Source organism: Protopterus annectens, chromosome 1.part2 (assembly GCF_019279795.1).
Source record: "Protopterus annectens isolate FY-2018-M chromosome 1.part2, PAN1.0, whole genome shotgun sequence".
Classification (NCBI taxonomy): Eukaryota; Metazoa; Chordata; order Ceratodontiformes; family Protopteridae; genus Protopterus; species Protopterus annectens.
In genome coordinates this window covers 773,585,536-773,608,919 of record NC_056727.1, presented here as the reverse complement: position 1 = coordinate 773,608,919, position 23,384 = coordinate 773,585,536, and the positions used below count along the sequence as shown (strand labels likewise).

The 23,384-nt window shown below is 42.6% G+C and overlaps 1 protein-coding gene across 1 annotated transcript in view; it reads left to right on the top strand.

The window, feature by feature from the left end:
* The window catches only part of LOC122792414 (xanthine dehydrogenase/oxidase-like), a 1,368,088-nt gene that overhangs the window by 506,257 nt on the left and 838,447 nt on the right, over positions 1-23,384 (top strand). Inside the window, exon 14 of the mRNA XM_044060203.1 lies at positions 13,036-13,169. Coding sequence (XP_043916138.1) covers positions 13,036-13,169 — 134 coding nt within the window. The remainder of the gene's footprint in view (positions 1-13,035; positions 13,170-23,384) is intronic.

Below are 23,384 nucleotides of genomic sequence, written 5' to 3'. Positions count from 1 at the left end.
GAAAACACCCCACCAATGGATCACCAAATAGAGTAGTTTGAACCGATGCACTGGTGTATATCTCTTGTAATGTGTTAAATGAGAGTGTATGGTCCTACCCCTACGGTATGAAAAGGCACATTTGCCTGGTAAGATATCATTCAAAAGCTCATGAGACTTGAGTATGTCCCAATGTCTGTTAATGATTTCCCTAAATCTGAATGTGTTGTTCCCAAAAGTAGTAACAAACCTAATTGGCTGCCTAGAATTAGATGTTTCATCATGCTTCAAACTTTGGTACTGTAATAAAGTAGGACGTGTCATCTGCCTAGTCTGATGAATAGTATGAGAGATATGATTCCTAGAATATCCACGGTTAATAAACCTTTGTGACAGGTCTTGTCACAAGCTTGATATTGTTCTTCTGATGAGCATATGCGTTTCATATGCAGAAATTGGGATTTCGGAATGTTTCGAATGATGTGACGGGGGTGAGAACTAGATGCATGTAACAGTGTATTGTACTGAGGAAACTTCCTATGTACACTCGTGGCTAATGTGTGATCCTCCTGTCTAGAGACAACAACATCCAAGAAAACAATCTCTTCATATTCAATATTTCAAGAGAATTGTATATCCCAAGGATTGTTGTTGAGATACCTAACAAAATCAAACACATGGTCCTTATCCCCACACCACACCATCCAACAATCATCTAGATACCTTCTGCAGATGTCAAGGTCATTTATATACAAATTATGATCTACATCATAAATAAATGATTGCTCAAAAAATCCCATAAATAGGTCAGCATATATGGGGGCAAAAGAAGCACCCATTGCCATCCCCTTAATCTGCCAATAAGGTTGTCCATCAAAATAAAAGATATTTTTGCATAGCACATACTCTGTAAGTTTAACAAGAAAATTGTTAAAGCCAGTGGAATATAATCCAGATTTATTCAACCAATAAGAGATAGCAGTTATACCAGCATCATGGGGGATGCTTGTGTAAAGACATGACACATCTAAGGTACATAACCACCAATCCGCTTCCAATTGTGAATCCTGAGTGATATTGAGAAATTCTGTGGTGTCTTGTATCCTTGATCTAATGTGAGACAAAAGCGGTTTCAAATAATGGGTGAGGAAAGCGGAAAGTGGTTCCGTAAGAGAACCTCTGCCAGAGACATTAGGACTACCTGGGGGATTAGTAGGGTCTTTATGGATTTTAGGAAGAAGATATAGATATTGGGGCATAGGTTCAACCACTTTAAGTTGTTTACATACCTGTCTACTAATAATACCTTCTTCCGTCGCTAAATCCAAAAAAGAGTCTATCTGTGCCTTAAAGTTAGGTGTAGGATCCACAACCATCTTAATATAAAAGTGAGTGTCTACCAGTTGTCTATAAGCCTCATCCTTATATGTGCTGTGATCCATGACAACAATACCACCCCCTTTGTCAGCCAGAGTAATGACAATGTCATGATTGAGTTGAAGTTCAGTTAATGCATGTCTCTCTGCTTGGATAAGATTGTTATTAATGGGTAGGTATCTATTAGAAAGATATAAATCTTTAATGACACATTCCTTAAAAATAGAAACATGTTTATCCATAGGTGGTACAAAATCTGATTTACCAAATTTGAAACCAGTAGATCTTTGAGTAGAATCATGGTCTGAAAAAAATATTTTAAGATTAACCAATCTACAAAAATCATTAACATCATTTAACAAACTGAATTCCGGAACAGGTGAAGAGGGGACGAAATTCAGACCTTTATTAAGTACTTGATTATGTACAGGTGATAATTGAAAAGATGCCAAACAGTTGACATCATGTGTTTGAGTCAAGAAAGGGTGCTGGTTAGATGTGCCATGGAGAGCTGCCATGTGTGTCTGTTGGTGACTTGCATGTGACAGTGATATTTGAATATGTGCATGTACACAGTCAAGCCCAGTGCTAGCCCTACATGTGTGTATGTTGGACAGCTGTGGACCATACATGGCAGAGTAGACAGTTCACCATCTCCGGCCACAAACCTGGGAACTGGCTCTGTCAGGAGTAGCACTGGCACCACCATACCCAAGGTCAGATGTGGTGCTAGTAGCTGATGGTGCCTACTGTCTGCTGGTACCATGTCCCCCACAGGACCACCCAGGACCATGTGTTCATGGCCTGCCACATTATGGTGTGGACAGTACACTTCCTTCTGTAGTTCTGGAGATACAGCCACTACGGGAGTGTGTGTGTGTGTGTGTGTGTGTGTGTGTGTGTGTGTGTGTGTGGACAGACACGTGGACTCTCAACCGATGCTTTTGATGACCTATGTCCATGTGTCTGATGCCCTACTCCAAACATATATTCCAGCACAGACAATGTGCAATGAAAGACTGACACTCTCTCAGCCCACTATCTGTTCACTACATCAGTGAAATGATCCATGGCATCACCAATGCAGAGGAGGCAGTCACAGATGTCAGACTGTGCTGCAGCTATAATTCTGAGCGTACATCTGGTGTTGCATTCGGAACATGCCTGTGCCTCCAGGATGGACCAAAACATGTGTCAATTAACCCATGATGTGACAGGTGGTGGATGGGCAGCAGTCCTCCTTCAAGCACCCCTGTCAATCTGCCTGTGTGGGACCTCATCAACTGTCTGGCTATGGCCAGTGTCTACACTCACTGATGTCATAGTTGCCACACTGTCCTGTTCATTGCCATCACCCTCTGACTCTGCAATATCTGTGGTCTCAAGAGACTGGGTATGTATGGCCATACTGACTGTATACAGAGAGAATGGGGGAGGAAGTGGGATGTCAACCCCTGGGAAAATTCAGCCCCCAACAACCCCACCTGTGCCTCACTATGGCCACCATCATCATCAGAGTCCAATGAGACACTGACATCAGGTTGTGAGAAGAACAGACTCCAACCCCCACATTCACCTGTGAGAAGGAAGACAAAATCAGTACATTACTACCTGCACTATTATGTATGGTAATCCACAAAGACTCATACAGGTGAGGAGCCACAACTGCATTACACATCCCACATCTTATTTCTTATCCTATACACAAAACACAAACACACAACAACATACATAGACAAGACAGGCCCTTTACAGTATGCACTGCAGTTACATCCAGTTAACGTTGCTATTACAATACACATGTGAAGTAAGCAATATGACAGTGTATCTGATGAACCTACACCTAAAACCCAGTGCACCTTTCTTGAGCATAATATGCTATTTGTAGTATCACTGCCTCAGGTAAGTACCATCTCCCTATTGTGAGTGAACAGGTATCTTGGAATGATTGCCTCCTGTATAGCAGGCTGCATAGTCCTTCATAACAATAAGTGCAAACTTGTTAATGTTCCTGCAAATGCACAGCTGTGATTACCCAAAATGGAACATACAACTATACTACTCTGGCTAAGCATAACAGTTGTGCCTAGGGCAGCATGACAGCCCTTAACATTCTTAAGGTATATATGATCAGCACCACATGCTCCAGAGACCTCAACTTCATTACCACAATCAACAGAACATGCTGGAGGGATAGGTTCATAACCCAGAGACTGCCCATGCTCTGGAACAGACTTCCCATACATGTCAAGCAGAGCACCTCATTGGCCCTCTTCAAGAGAAATCTTGATGAGTGGATGGGGAATAGAAGGTCCACCTTGAGGATCACTGCAGTGGCTCTACTTGATAGAGGCACTGGGAACTAATGTCAGGTGGCATGATGCCAGGGGACTTCTATGGGCTAGGCTTGTAAAGGCTTCAGGGCCATTAGCCTAGTACACACCTATAAACCTATGAACAGTATCACACTTAACAGGTACAGGACCTTGGACTTCAGCCACATCTGATGGACCTATGAAAATGTGAGGGAGAGGTATTGTCAGCAATACCAAATGTGGCATTGTTACAAGGTAATATGTATGTATATCCACATGCACAATAGCTAATGTGTTACTGCCTACATTGATGACATTCTGAGTATGTGTGCACAACTGTGCATTAAGACCAACCCCCCCCCCCCCACCAATGCAGATAGACCTGACACCCATGTACTGGTATGCAGAGCCTGCCACAATGACTGATACAGTATTGCACTGATGAACACTGTAAGCTTACCTGGACGCTCCTCTGACGTGGATGCTCTGGCAACCACCTCCAAGATGTATGGAGTGATGGATGCCTGGGAGCTGGTGATTGATCTTAGGTTTGCCAGGAATGCCTCTATGGCTAAAAGCGGTTGTTCTGTTGGAGGCCCTCTACTGGTGGCAGCATGGTCCCTGGCTGCAGCAGCTGCCCTTTGCCATATAGCATTGACCATATCTGTGGCCTGGTGTTAGACCTGATCATAGGTCCTCTCCTACGGGCCAATTTGGTTCACTGCCATGATGAGGTCACCCCACAGTGCTGCACGTTGGTCACAATTTTGGCTACTCCTGGACAGCAGAATGTGATGATGCAATCTGAGGCCATCCAGGCTAACATTATTCTTTGTGGCTGTAAATGGTGGATGCCTCCTGTGATGCATCATTCCTGCAAGACAACAAGAGGAGAACACATCACAGGACCAGATATGTGGACATCCACTATGTGCATACCCTGCACAACCAAAATGGGCTGCACTATCCACCGGTCCCTCACACGTCATACTCCACAGTCTATCAACACACTACATATGTGGCTATCACCAAGATAGTAGCAATACTCATTATGTCCCTGTATTCCATGACAGAGTCTGCTGTATGTCTCTACACCCGTCACTGCTGTCTACTGTGGTGTGTCTTCTATGGGTAAAGTCCCACTACTATGTCATACAGCCACTGTCAGACAAATAACTGTGTGCTGTTACAGCAACTATATAGGGATAGTCCAGCAACACCAGTGTGCCACAATGACAGACAGCAATGTAAACCTGCTATAGTCTATCTTCCCTGTAGGTATCGTACCTCTCTACTACACAGATGTTTGCGGAATGTGAACGTGTGCCTTATAGATGTGGTCCTTTTGGCACAAACATGTGGATGTCTGACAAATGGTTGGCCAGTCATAGATGGTTGTTGTCAGAAAACAGAGAAAATCTGGCTGTTACACACCAGACCCCTCAGAAACACTTATGCTATGGTAATATCTGTTAGTCTATTCATAGTTTTACTTTGTATGGCCAATATGTATACTATGTCACTGAGTTTGGGCCTGTGTCCCCTCATTAATTATGGCTATGTCCTGAATTTCTGCTTTAAGAGGTTGACAGGTATGTTAGCCATAGCTGTCAAGCAATGAAGTACAAATGTCAACAAAACAGTGACCTAGCCAGAGTACATCAGGGACAGTCAGGAACAGAACAGAACTATTTCTGTGTGATACTGACAGACTGAGATGAGGTGACTTACAGTGCATTGTTTGATATTACAGCTGTGTACATCCTTACCTACTGTCAATATGTTTAATTCGTAATCCACTAGCTTTCCTACTGGAACCAATCATTGTAGGAGGAAGTAACAGGGGAAGAACTGTGATTTGATTCAAAGCATGGACAGTTAAGAGGCATGCCTGCAGCTGTTGGACAGCAGAGTAGCACCAACATGTCAATACCAAAGATGTACTACAGGTCTGCTATTCCCCATGCCTCCATCCTCCCATCTACATCCTATTATATGGGGACATTTAGTACATACCTGGTAGAGTGAAATAATCCTTTTTTGACAAGAACCTCTGCAAATAGCTTGCAAAAATCATTGTTTGTTTATTTAAAACAACATACAGACCTGTTCCCCATAAGCAGCTGATTGCCTTTTGTAATGCTCATTAACAGGTAATCGTCTGTGCACCAGTCTGTGGCTCAGACTTGCTAATTGCATCCAAAACAGCTAGGTTGCACTTTCATTAGCCAATGACATGGCACCACAGTGGAATATTTAAGGCTTTTATGTAGACCTTGGCCCCTTTCTTAGTCTTTGAGATGGACATTAGTGAGGTGTGAAGACTACAGCATCACAAAGGGTAGATACAAATACTGTCCACTGTTGAGATTTATGAGGTATGTCCACAGATTTGCCTGATATTTTTGGCCATTGTTCCATGATATTGTGATTATCTGTCAGTTCGGTGTTAAACATTGTGAGTTGATGTCAGTAAGGAGAGAGAGAGACATGTGAGTGTCAGACGTCATACCTGTCAGAATATGCATGTTAATGCAGTAACTGCTATTCTATCAGCTCACTATCTTTGTAGCAGCAAACTGTAAAACATGTCCCTGTCACTGGACCTTTGCCCCCCCCCCACCCTTTATGTATGGTTTTGTTTGGATCCCTTGTTCTAGGCAGTTGTGAGGTATGGTAGGTCTGTAGCAGCAAGCTTAACATACAGCTGTGTATTTTCCAGATTGCATCTGCTGCTGCCTCCTAGGACACATAGGGGAGCATGTGAACACATTGGAGGACAACAAGCTGTACATGTAACTGTTGCAGCTGTGGCAACCCTGTCATTACAGCAGAGCTGGGGTAAGGGTACCCTTTACTGTCCAATCAAGGCATGTTATGTAACAGTGCCAATAACAGAGTAGTAGGTGACATATAGTTAGGAATATGTGCAGTGTGTCCCTACCTACAGGCCTTTGATTTGCAAACATGGGTAGCAGTTAATTCAGTAGCAGCAACTTGTGTGGGTTAAAATTGCATGAACCAGTCATTACTTGCTGTGCTCACAACAATGTAATTAAAGTGCAACACACTGGATTCAAACACAGGAATATGGGTGGCAAAATGTACTGCATGTAAGGCATTTAACAGACTGAACTACTGAGTCAGTACTGCAGCGAGTTTATTTGCAAAATATATGTGCATACATACAATCTGTGACACATGTTTGCATCCATTAGTATGTACATGGCTTTTAAAGGCAGTTGTTGTGCAGCAAGGTCCCAGTTGTAAACATGTACTTTACCATTGCTGCCCTAGCAGGTGTGTTTAAACATATTGCTGATAAAAGGGAAAAACTACCTGCTATCCCAGGCCTCACGTACATCCATTATTACCTATTTTGCTATGTACTGCTGTAGTTTTTGCATCACAGTCCTAGGTACACTTCCATTTTCCCATTATATGTACTTGCAGTCTGTCAGTAGCAACATGTATATTTTAGTAGAAACACCTGTTTTAATTAAGATCTGAGTGGCCAAGTTAGATAATACACTATACTGTAGTTGACAGGGGCCCAGGTTTGAGATGCAGTAGGGGTGATTATTTTGTAGATGTGTCTAATACTATGAGAAACACATAAGATCATTAAGGCACATTTAAGTGGGTTTTTGCTGCATGCTGCTTAGCTCACTGCAAATTCTTGCTAAAAAATTAAAAAGAAAAGAAAAAGGGGAATGATAGGATGGTGGTTAAATAGGGGCAAGCAGGGGAAAAAAACATACTGAAAGCCAGGTAGGGATGTGCAGGAAGAGTGTAGGAGAGGACCATAGGTTTCCATTTCTTGTACAGCAATAGCTGTGCATTTTTGCAGAGTTTGTATATGAATTTGGGCCCTCAAACCCCAGAGAGAGGGGTGAGGACAACATAATTGTGTTATCAAGCCAATTGGACCTAATTAGTTGTGTCCAGTGGATACATGTGTGAAATGGATAGTTATGTATGGGGTGATCATTCTTTGTGGGACAGGTGCCCATTTTTTTTTTTTTTTTTTTTTTTTTTTAATAATGAGAGAGTGGAATGTTGGGGAAGGGATATATGCACATGTGGGGAGGTAAGTTGGGTAGGAGAGGATGCAATTGCAGTCAGACAAGACAGCAGACAGGAGTGGTGTGTGACATATGAGGGTGGTAAACACCTTGGACAGGGAGGGTGTTGTGGAATTTGAAATGCACGTGCCTCCAAATGGCAGCAGCATGACTGAGATCCCCACCCATGGGCAGTCTGCACTGCTCCTTCACTGCCCCAAAGGTGGCTGTGCTAGATGCTGGCACTGGGACCAGCAGGCCCCATTAGATTGTCCAGTCTGCCTTCAGTCCAGCAAAGGTGTCATTCATAGCTCCTATGAACTATCCTGTGCTCCATGTCCGATAGTTGATCCTGGGTGACAACCCCCCCTCCATCCACCATCCCAGGTTTGACGGGCTCCGTCCCCTGAGGTGGTTTCACCCAAAAGTGGTGCAGGGCCAGCAGAGGGGGCACCACCGGCTTGGGTCCCAGATGAGTTGGTACCCTGTGCCATGGCCGGCTGAGGTAGGGTAGGTGGATCAGCAGGAACCAGCCTACCCAGACGTACTGTGGGTATGGTGGTAAACCAATACATGTAGGTTAGTTATGAACAAAACCATTGTTAGTAATAACAGCATGCCAGAAGACTGGAAATAACCCCATTACAGTTCAGTGCATATTATGTGAAACACAACAATAAATAACAGAACAGTCAGTATATTAACAACATGCCAGTAACAGTTACGGCATAAGGCCAACAGAATAGGTAATTCAACAAGATATGTTAATATGCAACCATTGTAATACATAACAATAATAAAACACATGCCCCAAAATAAAGTTTATAGAACAACATATGTTAATAGTAAACCATTACCAATGAATAACAATAATAAATATATGAAGATAAGGGGTGTGGAGAGAGAGAAATATAGTCCAGTAATACCATCACGGGCTATATAGTTGACGACAGTAATGCTATCTGCACTACAGGTCTGTCCTTTCTTTATGTGTAAATTTGCCCCTATAGCTGCTGTAGCATGTACATACCTCTCAAGCTATCTGCATGGGACAGTATGGGCCAAGCAGTAACACCTGCAGGTACACAACTACAAAGAACACTTGCACATCAAGTGGACCTATATAACTACCAAGGTGTACTGTGGACTGATGTACTGTTACTTTCCTATTGACATAAGCATGTTGATGATACATCTATGAAAGAGGGATTACACAACAGCAAATACATTCTGTAACATCATGACACTTTAGAGACATGTATGGGTACAGTACAAAGAGTAAACAACTATCATGCCTTGCTTGGCAGGCATGGGAATAGAAACCAATTGCAGTGACTGCAGAGAACATGTGCATCAGATGTATTAATTGACTGCTGCAACCTTTACAAGACACTCAAGACATATAGCCATACCAAGATTACTCATTTTATTTATTTTATTTTATTATTATTGAACATATTTCCTTTATTTTATGCAGTATTATCACATTCCTGCTAATGATTTTAGCAGTTTGTGACATGTGAACACACAATTATTTACAAGTAATATGAGCTATCTCACCAATTTACCTGTAGTTCCTGTGGAGAGAATTATATCTGTAATCAATACTTGACTGAAGCTGTAATATTTCTGGGAGGCATGGAGATAGAGCCCAATAGCAGTGACTGCAGAGGACATGCGCATCAGCTGTATTAACTGACTGCAGCAACCTTTACAAAACACTCCAGCCATACAGCCATACCAAGATTACACATTTTATTTCTTTTATTTTGTTTTACTAGCAGTGTATTTATTTTCTTTATTTTATGCAGTATTACCACATTCCTGGTGATGATTTTCATAGTCTGTGAAATTTGAACACAATTATTTACAAATGATATAGACTACCTCATCCATTTACCAGTATTTCCTGTGGAGAGAATATCTGTCATCATTATGTAACTGATTCAGTAATATTTATTAGTACATAGCACTGGATTTGAACCCTGGTCTGTGTGTGGCAAAATGTACTCCATATACAGCATTTAACAAACTAAGCCACTATGTCACTGCTGGTGTTTGACTGACTTACATTTCCTAGAACTCATCTGGAAACAAAATATGTCCTGGTACTAGTATTACAGTTTTATAGTATACTGCCGTGGCAGTTGAACACATATGCATGAAATGCAATCATGACAGAGATACCAGGTAACCTATACATTACTAAATAAAATGCAGGTGTACATATATATTGTTAGTGGGTTGAAATATCAGCTCTAATTCCACAATTATTGCACAACAGCTTATTAGAGATACCATCACGCATTTACTGGTATAGTTTCAAGTTTTTCTTGTGCAAAAGTTGACATTACGCAGCTGAAATTCCAGTTATTGAGCTTCAATTTTTTTTTGCAGATAAATGATTAATGCTCTACTCTTTCTTTCTTATTTGACTATAGATAGCACAATACATCTGTACTCACCACACTCATGGTGCAACCTGGCTAGGCGCCCTGCATGCTTCTCGATGTTGTGAGCTTTCACTTCTGCAGCTGTTGGGAGAGAAGCACACCATTATGCATACCAGTTTAGCAGACATTCCAGAATAAATATTACTTACATACATGTGGAACATTCCCCGCCCAGAATTCTTGGATCCAGGTATCCAATAGAACCCCTTCCATCTTTTCAGGTTGTCATGGTGGTGACGGCACTGCACACCTGTGTGGAGGATACCAGTTGCACTGGTGAGGTCTCTTGCTAGCCCATCCCAGGCCTTTGCTTTGCACTCCGAGCCCTGGTAACCCCCCTGCATGAGCCGGTCTTCATGGTTTTTAACAAGGAGTCCGACCATGACCATGGAGTCCTGAATGCCCCACCACTGTGCCCAAAAGCATGAACCCTCTCCAACTCCATCTATTGTAGCCTTCAGAGACAGAACTCCAACAGATTGTGGTATATTCCCACCTACTGTGCTTAATATAGCCTGTTTTCCCACCCTTTAACACCATTGGGCAATATTTAAAAATGTGGAGTGTCACTTAGCACTGTGCAAACCAGCACGGCTGAGCTGAGAAGTTCTTAGCAGTGTGCAAACCAGCTAAGCACAGCCAAGCAGTGCCTAAACATAGATTGTTTAAGCAGTGTGTGAAGACTGGTAGAGAAGGGTGAAGGCTGACAGCCTAGCCAGATAGAATTGTGCAGATAATGCTGTCATTTGTAAATATAAATGTAAAATACAGGCTTGTTTCTTAAATGAAAGAAAATACTAAAATGTTGAACTTCAAGATTGTAGCAACATTGCCATCTGCTGTAAGGAAAACTAAGGCAAGCATTTCAAGTCTTTCTTTTGAAGTTAAAATTATTTTGCATCTATCCTTTGATCTGTAGAGCTCGGAGTCAGCCTGTCTGGGCTAGCACATTCTTTCTATTATTTTACCTGAAGGAATAATTACTAGAGTGTACAGGTGAAATGTCTTTTATTGTTGTAGCTTCCTGAGCAGGTGTTAGCTTGCTAAATAATATAGCCTGTTGGCCTGGGAACTCCAGGGCTAAGTGTCAAAGAAATTATGTAATGGGAACTAAATGAGAATGATGTAATCTGGGAGGCCCCAGCAGAAATGTGTGTTAGTGATTTAAAAAAAAAAACTATTGCTCAGAGAGAGACTGTAAGCATTTTGATCTTGGACATTCAACTTAGCACTGCCTTATGCTCTCTTTATGTAAGTAGTATGTTAGAACTGTGTTTTATCCTAGAAGTAGCCAGGAATTATAAAGATTAGACTAAGGGTTTTTCTGTTATGTCAGAACTGTACTGCTGAATTATTTTAAGTTTCTGTGTGATCTCTGAACTCTTGAATAGCACTGTGGTATATTAGTATTGTCTTGTGTTTTAGTATTTATTATTACATATTTTTAAACCCGTTTCAACTGTGGCTGGTTTATGTAGAGATAAGTTACACTCTAGAGTACATTGCATATTTATAGAGTTTATTGTACAAAGCCACTCTAACAAGCCTTAAGACTGTTTAGTCACACTTACCAATTGGATAATAATATTGCACACCCTTTTAAGGGCCTTTGGGTAGCTGATAATTATTAGCTGATGGTGGCAGGAATTACTACCGTATAGTCTGGGTATAGGAGCACAGCTGGAGAATCTGTGTCAGCCTTTCCCAGGAGTTTCTGTGAAGTTGTATAAATACTTATCTCAAAGTGTGTGTGTATGTCAGCTACTTGCGCAGGGACATGAAGCACTGGTTGGACAGAGATGGTACTTGAAGTTAGCTTGCCAGATAGGCTGAGATCTGGACCATATAGCTGTGCAAGTGGGGAGTCTTATTGGGGATCTGGAGAGCAAGGGAGCAGCCAGCCCCAGACTGACTGTGATCTCTGTGTGCTCTTAAGGGAAATTGCACTTTACTGTGTGTATTTGTTATCCTTTCCTCATATATGACACACCCTCTTTGGTGTTAGTGGTGAGGACTGAGGCTCCTTGATTGCTGAGCCAGGGCACGGGCATCGCACAGTGCTTAGCAATGCTTATCAGGTCTTTGCAGAGCTTAACTGTGCACAGCAGATCATGATTTAAAAATAATTAGCATGATTTGTATTTGGAAAATGAATGCTTAATTTCCATTCTGTGTATTCAAACCCTTCACCTACTGCACATAAACCTGCAACTCTACCCATGTGGCTATGTGGATATGTGTAATACTGCTATACTTTTACATATACCTCTGAACTACATTTAAGCACTGCTGAACACTGCTCTGCACTGTGCAAACCCACTCAGCTATGGTTAAACTTGACCTTTTCATACATAATTAAATGCATTTTGTTTCTATTTTTAGGATGTCTGGCACATGTCACTTGATGCCCTTCGCACCACATAGTGCAAACCTGCTTTTTATATAAAAATAATATTACATTATATTGATATAATGCGGTTGGACAGTGCAGGGAGTGGGTTGCTCATCTGCTAACACAGTTAGCACCACACTCCCTATACTGATTCAATAATTGTGCTCCACAGCTCTCCCTCGACAGTGCACCATGATTAATATGCATGGCGAGCTGCCAAGACGGAACCATGTACACGGACAATGTAACAGTCCATGTGGGCTCTGCACAGTGCCTACATGGATTTTATTAAATCCTGGGGAGTGTTTTAATAAAATGGTCGGATGGAGTATCCATCTGCCTACATGATATATTATTTTAACTTTTTATACATGCAATATGGTTAGCTGAAAATATTGTTTAGCTTGTTATTTGCTTGCTTTATGTTTTTGATGGTTTTATAACCTTCTACCTAGACCCTTGTTGCCAAAGCTCTTGGAGTTCCAGCAAATCGGATTATATGTAGAGTGAAGAGGATTGGAGGAGGATTTGGAGGGAAGGAAAGCCGGAGTACTTTGTTGTCAACTGTGGTTGCTGTGGCTGCACATAAGTAAGTACCTGCATGAAATGGCTTTCTTGGGTTTTTTTTACTCTAATCTTCTCCCTGCCCAGAATTTTATCTGCACTCTACAGGAGATCTGAAGTGGAATCTAAGATAGGATTTGGATATAAATTGATTTAAACTATATTGTTTGATTGCTGAAGAAAATATGTCCCTTCAAGAGAACAAGAGTTGCCTACCAGCACTAAGTGTGCATTTGTGAAAGAATCTACTTGATGTACTTTTATTTATTTTTATTACATGTACACCAGCAGAGGTTCTGTCTAGTATCTTGTGTGTTATTTTCTGGGACAGACAATAAAAATCTAGGGTCCTAAGTGAGATCAAGTTGTTTGGTAAATGGAAAGGCATTTGTACCATTAAGGGAAAACCAGATGACTACCAGCACTGAAAGTGTATTTGTGAAAAAATATATATGTTAGACTTTATTTTATTGTCATTTTTGTGCATCTGCAGAATTCTTGCATTTAAATTTTATGGTAATTAAAAAAAAATTAAAAGCATTCTCAGCAGCTAAATGTATATCAGCTCATAAGCTGCAGTGAGTAAATGTCTGCATGGTCAGCCCATTGAAATACAAAAATCCATCTTTGTATGCAAGGCTACAGTGATCCTGAACAAGGCTTTCTGTATCAACTGAATTCTTCTACCCTTCACTTATATAAACATATTTCTATGGATGAATGTATCCTTATACTAAGTAGCAGGACACTCAGCCTGTGGGAAAGAAAGGATATACTGTAATTACTTACTTTAAAATGTGACACAACAATTCACTGTATGACTCACTAAATTAAAATAAAACATTTATCACCATTTTAGTTACTGTTGACCATCAAGTGATGTGGTAGCTGCGGGGTTAAATGTCCATACCTTCATATCTCATTATAAGTTATATTTAAAGTCCAGATCCCTACCTTTGGTTTAGCTGTCCTCTGGAATATCTTTTCATAAGACCTCGAAAGATTTATGGTAGCTGGAAACTCTGTCCAATCAGTTTAGGAATAGATGGAAGACACACCATTGGATAAGAAAGTTTTGTACTTACCATAACAATAGATTCAAATTGTCTGCTTCTATCATTCCTTGGCTTCCCTTCCACTTTCTTTGTTTCTAGAGTGACCGCACTAATGTCTTGATCATGTACTCTTCAAGCCTTGGGTCAGGAATTATTGTCTGTAACATGTTTTCTCATGATGATACTGCATCAGGTTTATTACAGGGTGTGACGACTGTGCCCTGGCTCAGCAATCAAGGAGCCTCAATCCTCACCACTAACACCAGGGAGGTCATCTCCTAGAGGAGGAAAGGATGACTAATACACACAGTAAAGTACAATTTCCCTTAAGTGCACACAGAGATCACAGTCAGTCTGGGGCTGGCTGCTCCCTTGCTCACCAGGTCCCCAATAAGACTCCCCACTGGCACAGCTATAGGGTCCAGATCTCAGCCTAACTGGGCAAGTTAGAACCTCCAGTACCCTCTCTGTCCAACCAGTGCTTCGTGTCCCTGCCCAAGTAGCTGACACAACACACACACACACACTTTGGGATAAATATTTAAGCACTTTACAAACACTCCTGGGAAAGGCTGACACAGATTCTCCAACTGTGCCCCTTTACCCAGACTATACGGTAGTAATTACTGCCACCACCCAGTTAATAATATCAGCTACTAAAAGGCCCTTAAAAGGGTGTCCAGTTATTACTGTGCAATATTAATATCCAATGGTAATGTGACTATACAGTCTAAGGCTTATCAGAGTGGCCTATTACAATAAACTCTATATAAATATGCAATGCACTCTAGAGCTTATCTCTACACAAAGCAGCCACAGGTAGAATGTTTTAAAAATATTTAATAATAAATAATTAAAACACAAGACAAAACTACTACACCACAGAGATATCTAAGAGTTCACAGATCACACAGAAACTTAAAATAATACAGTAAGACAGGTCTGGTTTCATAGAAAAATACCTAATTACTCTTTACTAGCTTTAATTATTCTTGGATATTCCGCAGTGGTACAGCGTAGCATTGTTACCTCACAGCAAGAGTTTCTCCCGTTCGATTCTCGGCTTACCTTGGGAGTGCCTTCTGTGTGTAGTCTGCATGTCCTCCCCGCAGTTCGGTAGCATTCAAAAGACATGCGTGTGTAAATGGGCATGCCTTTGTTGAAGGTTGGGTGTCGACTTCGAGCTGGCACCTCGGCGTTTCGTAAAAAATCTATTGCCAATCATTAGCGGACCGGAGTTCCGCTGTGGCAACCCCTTACCGGGAAAAAGCCGAAAGACAAACAACAACTAGATTTAATTATTCCTACAAGATATCACAGTGCTAAAAACTTACATGTGAGCATAAGCAGAATGCTGATAAGTTAGATGTCCAAGATCAAAATGCTTCAGGTCTCATGTGAGAAATAGTATTTAAACATTACTAACAAACATGTCTCTCAGGCCCTCCCAAAATTACATCATTTATGGCACTTAGGTTTTCCCAGTATTCATATTGCATCAGCTTAACACCTGGTCTGAGTTCTCAGGCCATAAACTGCATTATTTAGCAAAACACCTGCACAGAAACTTACAACAATAGAAGACATTTCACATGTATATACTAACAGAAACTAAAGCAATAAAGCACCTTCCACATCTAAATTCTAGTCATAAACTTTAGCCTTAAAACAATGGGCATGAAATCTTTACCCAGCCGCCCTCAGGCTGAATTCTAACATGAAAGGATACAACATGCTTCACTGGGCCAGTAGAGTGCAATGTTGTCACATATTTTGCAGTTCCACATTTCACAGTGTTTTCTTACATTTAAAAACACAAGCCTGTATTTTACATTTATTTATACGGTTGATAGAATTATATATTAAATTCTATTTGACTAGGCTGGCAGCCTTCGCCCATCTCTCTCCAATCGTCACATCTCTTCCCCCGGGGAACTCAAGCAAGTTTTTCAAGTGCCCCTTGAGAAACATCGCTTGAGAGTGTCAGGACTATCTGGGTGTACCTCACTCCATTCCCTGTCTTGAGAGCCCATCTGCATTGGTATTGCTACTCCCACTGCAGTGCTGCACTGACATATCATATGCTCGCAACCCCAGACTCCATCTTAGCAACTTGACATTTTGCTGACTGGCTCTGTATAACCATGTTAGAGGGTTGTGATCTGTCATCACAGTGAATTTCCTTCCATACAGATAAGGCTGAAGTTTTTGTAGTGCCCACACTATGGATAGACATTCCTTTTCTACCGCTGCATAGCATTCCTCTCTGGGTTGGATCCTATGACTGAGATAAACCACTGGGTGCTCTTCTCCCTCTGAAGAAATCTGGCTAAGTACAGCCCCCACCCCATAGTTTGAAGCATCCACCTGCACAACAAAGTCTTTGCTGTAGTCTGGACTGGTTAACACAGGGGGTCCTTCCAAAGCTTCCTTAAGCTTCTGAAATGCCTGCTCACATGGTGTGATCCACACTACCTTATCTGGCCTGGTCTTCCTTGTCAGGTCTGTGAGGGGAGCAGCTATGGTACTATAATTGGGAACAAAATTTCTGTAGTATCCTGCTGTCCCTAAGAATGCCCTCACATGCTTTTTGGTAACACGTGCAGGCCATGCCTGAATAGCTCCCACTTTGGCAGGTTCTGGCCTTATCTTACCACTCCCCACTCTATGTCCTAGGTAGGAGACCTCTGCCATACCCACCTGACATTAGCTCAGCTTAATGGTCAACCCTGCCCCCTGTAGTCTGCCCAGCACCTCCCTGACATGCTGAAGGTGCTCTTGCCAGAAATGGCTGTAGATAGCAATATCATCCATGTAAGTAAGGGCAAACCCTCCTGCTCCTACTAAGATATGATAAGATATGATCTACCAGCCTTTGGAAAGTTGCTGGGGCATTCTTCATCCCAAAGGGCATCTTTGTGAACTCATACAAGCCAAAAGGAGTCACAAAGGCTGACGTCTCTCTAGCACTGGGAGTCAAGGGCACCTGCCAGTAACATTTGGTAAGATCAATGGTTGTAAGATACCTAGCCCCACCCATCTGCTCTAGGGCCTCATCTGTCCTAGGCATGGGGTAAGCATCTGACTCTGTGACTATTTAATTTCCTGTAATCCACACAGAACCTGTTGCTGCCATCCATCTTTGGCAACAACACCACTGGTGAGGCCCAGGGACTGTTGGACTCTTGAATCACCTCTAGTTCCAACATCTCCTGTACCTCTTCCCTCAGAGTCTGTTTGACTCTCTCAGGCACCCTATAAGGGGCCTGCCTGATAGGCCTTTGGGGTCCTGTATCCACCTGGTGCTGCACCAGGTGGGTGCTCCCTGTTTTCCCGGTGAACATGCCCCCAAATTCCTGCAACACTGCTCGGATTTCTCGAACCTGGGTAGGAGATAGCTGCTGGGACATTGCTACTCCTTCCACAGAGGTGTCAGCCTGAGCCTCACTGAGGAGATTAGTCCCCAGATCTCCCTCAGACTCCTCCTGCAATCCACTGCAAATGCTCAGCATAAAGGCCTCCCTATCATGGTAAGGTTTCATCATGTTAACATGGTACAGTTTGTGCCCCTGCTGTCTGCCTAGCACTTCCACCATATAGTTAACATCACATACCTTTCTTACCATCTTGTAGGGTCCCTCCCAAGCTGCTTGCAACTTGTTGTGTCTGACACGAATGAGAACCATCACCTGCTGCCCTACAGCATACTCTCTAGCTCGAGCATTCCCGTCATACCACACCGTTTTCTGTTGTTGGGCTTCTGCCAGGTTCTCCTGGGCCAGGCCCATGAGTTCCCTGAGCCTTGTCCTGAGGTTCAGGACATATGCCACAACAGACTCCTTGTGAGACCCACGCTCACCTTCCCACTCATCTCAAATTAAATCTAGAGGACCCCTCATCCTATGCCCATACAGCAACTCAAAGGGTGAAAAACCTGTGGATTCCTGGGGAACCTCTCTGTAAGCAAACAACAGATGGGGCAAATATTTGTCCCACTCCCTCTTAAACTGATCTGCAAATGCCCATAGCATGGACTTGATTGTAGAGTTTAACCTCTCAACAAGACCATTAGTCTGGGGATGGTAGGGGGTGGTCTTCATGTGCTTCACACCACAGGACTTCCACAGACAAGCCAGCAGGTCTGACATAAAATTGGCACCTCTGTCAGGCAATATTTCCTTTGGGAAACCTACCCTGCTGAAAATCTCTAGCAAAGCATTTGCCACCTTCTCGGCCTCAATGAAGGACAAAGCCACTGCCTCCGGGTATCGTGTAGCATAATCTACAATCATTAGGATATACTTTTTCCCTGTGGAACTTGGAGTACACAGAGGACCCACAATATCCATAGCTACCCTCTGAAATGGCTTCTCAATCACAGGCAAAGGCATCAAAGGAGCTCTCACCTTGTCTCCTGCCTTGCCTACCTTTTGGCACTTCTCACAGGTCCTGCAGTACCCTGTTACATCTCTGGAAATTCCAGGCCAATAAAAGTTTTGCATAATACCCCTCTTTGTATGTTTTATGCCCATATGACCTGCAAAGGGAATATCGTGGGCGATGGCTAGAAGCACCAGATGGTAAGCTCTAGGCACTACCAACTGCTGTACTCTCTCATCTTCTAGCCCTCCCTCAGGGGTCCACTCTCAGTACAGTAACCCTTTGTTCCAGTATACAAGTCCCCCTTCCCTTGAGAATCAGGTGCCTCCCTAGCTACCTGCCTCAGGCCTTGCAATGTTGGGTCTGAGAGCTGAGCCTGTCTCAAGTCTCTCCTTGTAACCCTTCCCAGCTCCCCTTCCACAGGAAGTCTGGCATCCTCTGACAGCAGTGCCTCACTGTCAGCCTGGGTACTACTACTCATCTCTACTTTTGCAGTTACCCTGTCCAAGGAAACATCAGTACCCACAAGCAGCTGTGGCTCACATTCAGTCTCACTGCTACAGCATAGCTCACTCCCTGAAGTAACCACCTCAGCAGTCCTGGCTGCAAGTATGCAGTCTGGCTGGGTCTCCCCCAGGCTAATAGACCCACATGCTTGTCTCCTAGCCTCACTGCATGTACCTGCATAATTACATTGTACTGCCTCATTCAAATCCTTCCCTCTAAGGACATCTGCAGGATGATAGTTCCATATCCCTGTTGTCTCAAGACAACCCACTATTGGCATTTTGTCTTTCCCACTTACTGGCTCTCTCACCTTTGGTTCCCCACCTTGCCTCCATGGACACCTGTATGCCACATGGCCCCACTGGTTGCATTCAAAACATTTAACCCTAGCTCTGGGACATATACCTGGACTAGTGGCTTCCCCTGCTACTGGCGGATTCTGTTGGAGCAGTCTGTGCTGCCCACTATGGGTTCCTTTAGTCCCATGAGCAGTACTGGGGGTCCCTTTCCTATGCAGGGCTGCCCTGCTTTCTAGGTATAGGTCTCCCTTCTTCCCCTACTCCTCTGAAGTAGCACACTGTCTATCAGCTAACCAGATCCTCATGTCCTCAGGCAAAGTGCTAAGGGCTTGTTCCCTGACCAAAAGGTCTGCCAGCCCTTCAAAAGTGGTGACCTGTCATCCACTCACCCAGCTATGAAAATAAGTGCTCAGTTCAACAACATATTCACATACATTTTCATCTGCCTTGCATCTATGCTCATGAAATATTTTCCTATACATTTCAGGTGTTAACTTAAAACATTCTAACAAATGTCATTTTACAGCAGTATAATCAAAACAGTCAGTGTCATGCATTTTTGCTGAAGGAGTTACAGCTTTACCATGGAGTAAGGGGGTCAGGAACCGTAACCAGAGCCTTTGGTCAACTTCATACTGTTTACATACCTGCTCAAACATATGAATGAAGCTATCAAAATTATCCCCTTCTTTAAACTGTGGAAGAAATTTACTGACCTTTTGTGCTTCTGGGGTCCAGTTACTTCCTTCCCCTTTACCTCCATGACTCTGGTGAAGAGTCAGCATTTCCCTCTCATGCTTTCTCTGCCGTTCCTGTTCTTCAGCTTCTAGGCTCCTCATTCTCTCGGCAGCTTCTAGTTCCATACGCCTGGCCTCCAAATCAAGTCTCTTTAGCTCCAGCTGGATTTTTAAGTCCACTCCAGAAAGGTTGAGCTGTGCATTCTCCAAGAATATTGTATCTCCACTGTCAATCTGATTATCCTCCAGGCTGCTGTTTTCTGATGCAGCTGTAACCAAGGCTGCAATCAGGTCTGCCTTAGTCAGGTTTCCATGCACCAGCCCCCTAGCCTGGCACATCTCTGCCAGCTGGCTCCTTGTCAGCTTTCCATACTCTTCTGCTGACATGCTGCCTGCTCACCCTGACTAACACTAAGCTAACAAAAGAAATAAACAATTGTGATCTGAACTCTTGGTATACAAAACACTTTTAGAGATCACTGTACATAAGCTACGGGAATTCGCTCTACCCACACCACTACAACCAATTGGTATGTGAAATAGATCCCACCACTGCCAAACACTTGTGACAACCGTGCCCTGGCCCAGCAATCAAGGAGCCTCAATTCTCACCACTAACACCAGGGAGGTCGTCTGCTAGAAGAGGAAAGGATGACTAATACACACACAGTAAAGTACAATTTCCCTTAAGTGCACATAGAGATCACAGTCAGTCTGGGGCTGGCTGCTCCCTTGCTCACCAGGTCCCCAATAAGACTCCCCACTGGCACAGCTATAGGGTCCAGGTCTCAGCTTAACTGGGCAAGCTAGAACCTCCAGTACCCTCTCTGTCCAACCAGTGCTTCGTGTCCCTGCCCAAGTAGCTGACACAACACACACACACTTTGAGATAAGTATTTATACACTTTACAAGCACTCCTTGGAAAGGCTGACACAGATTCTCCAACTGTGCCCCTTTACCCAGACTGACTGCGATCTCTGTGTGCACTTAAGGGAAATTGTACTTTACTGTGTGTATTAATTATCCTTTCCTCTTCTAGGAGACAACCTCCCTGGTGTTAGTGGTGAGGATTGAGGCTCCTTGATTGCTGGGCCAGGGCATAGTCATCACACAGGGCATGGGCAAACCTGACCTGAGGTGGCTTGCTGGCTGTGAGAGATTGTCATTGAGGGGAAGGGCCTGAGCCTTGAATTTGGGGTCTAGGGGTGGCCGAGGTTGGATTCTGGATGGATCCACTGTCCCGTACTTTGAGGAGGGATGAAAGCAGATCAGAGCTATCACTGTGGTAAGTACATAACTCTCCTTTAATAATGGCAGACAGTCTGAATTACTACCCGCTCAACTTGGTATATCTCAGGTATCTGTCCTGGGACCAGTTTTGTTTAATGTTATATTTATAGTTTTAACAAAATATGAAAATTGTGCAATCAGCAAGTTTGCTGAGAACTTGAAGGTCTTTTTTGTGATTATTAACCATAATGATGTTTTGATTGTTAATATACTACTTATATTAGACCATACCTGGTGTACATCAATGCATTTTGCATTTATAACAGGAGCAATGTAAAAAGTCTTGAAAGTGTGCAATAAAGGTTTACCAAAAAGTAAGTTCCCTAAAGCACTTCAGTTATAAAGAAAGATGCAAATTTTTAAGGTTGTATACCATATACTACCACTAAATAAAAAGCAAATTTCTCCTTGCTCATAGGAAACTTCAAGATCACTATTTACAAGTAAATCTGAATATTGTTTTATATCAGGACAGAGGCCCTTTAAGGCATAATAGTCTAAAATTACATTTGAGGTCATTTCACACTAGATTAAGACAGTCATTCATTGCTATGAGGCTTCCTGTTCTTTGGAATCAAATTCTAGTTTAGCTTATAAATAATATAAAAATGTTTAAAACACATTTTGACAATTGGGCTGAGGACAAGGTATACAATCCTGATCTTGTGGAATCAGTATTCCTAGATGGTCTTCTGATATGAACACTGTAATATAACTTGTTAATTTATGAACTTATTTAAACAGATAAAATAGGGATCCCTACTGCTTTGAATATTTTTAAAGCATTTATATAATTTTGTGGCAAAATAGTAATTTGTTGAGTTTTCTAGCCTGTGTGCCTCCCAGTCTCTTTTCTTAGCCAGGAATTTAGTTGTTTGGTAGTTCATCATCATCATTATCATCAGCCCCATTTTTTCACATTTTTTCTACATGGAGTCAGGGTATCATGTTAACTGTCACCAACTCTCGTGATTCAGTGCCTCACTCCTGCCTTCTTTGACACTCCTGCCTGACTGTCGCAGATCTTCTTTCACACAAACCATCCACCTCTTTGATGGACACCCTTGTTTCCTCGTACCTTCTTCCTGTCTATCCCAAAATTTCTTTACCAGATTGCCTTCTGCTTTTCTACACATGTGCCCGAACCACTGTAATCTGTTCTCTTTGATTTCTTTTCTGCAATTGGAGCTACTTTGGCTTCTGCTCTTATGTCCTTATTTCTTCATCTGTTCCACAGTGTGCATTCTACCACCCTTCTCTGGCAGTTCATCTCCATCACCTCTAGCTTCCTCAACTGCAGTGCCTTTACTGCCCAGGTTTCTGTACCACACAGTAGTACTAGTCACACCACTGTCTTGTACACTTTACTTTTCAGCTTCTTTGGCATTTTTCTGTCATACACAATACCTGACATACCTCTCAACCTCTTAGAGCAAAAAATCTGGACAAAGCTAAAAATGATGGGGGGACAAATAGGGACAGATTTGAAATATTGCCCTTACAAACTTAGAAAGTTGATAGAATAATAGGTTTGCAGTAACATGATTTTTTTTTTTGTTTATATTGAGGCATCATCTTGGGTGAAGGTAGAATGTTGCTTAGGGCTAGGGACATACCTGCCTCGGAAAAATAATCTGACAGCTCAGTCATCTCTCTCCTCATATAGTTCAGTGAGGTACGTCTCAAGTCATTCACTCTAACATGGACTATGACAGAGTCATAATGGTACTTGTTGTTGACAGACTTGATTGTGTGTGTGATCTGACAGATCCTGGCACCTGACAGGCAGCTGACCGTGACCTTCTCCTTGTCCAGCCTGGTGAGTGGGACATCTGTGTGTCTTACTATGGAGTTGCCTATGACCAAGACATTTGGTTTTGAGGTGTTTTGCCTTAGGGGCATATTGGCTGAGACACTGTTGTGTACATTATTACATGTAGTGGATTCTGTTGGGTCTGCAGTGTGCGCAGT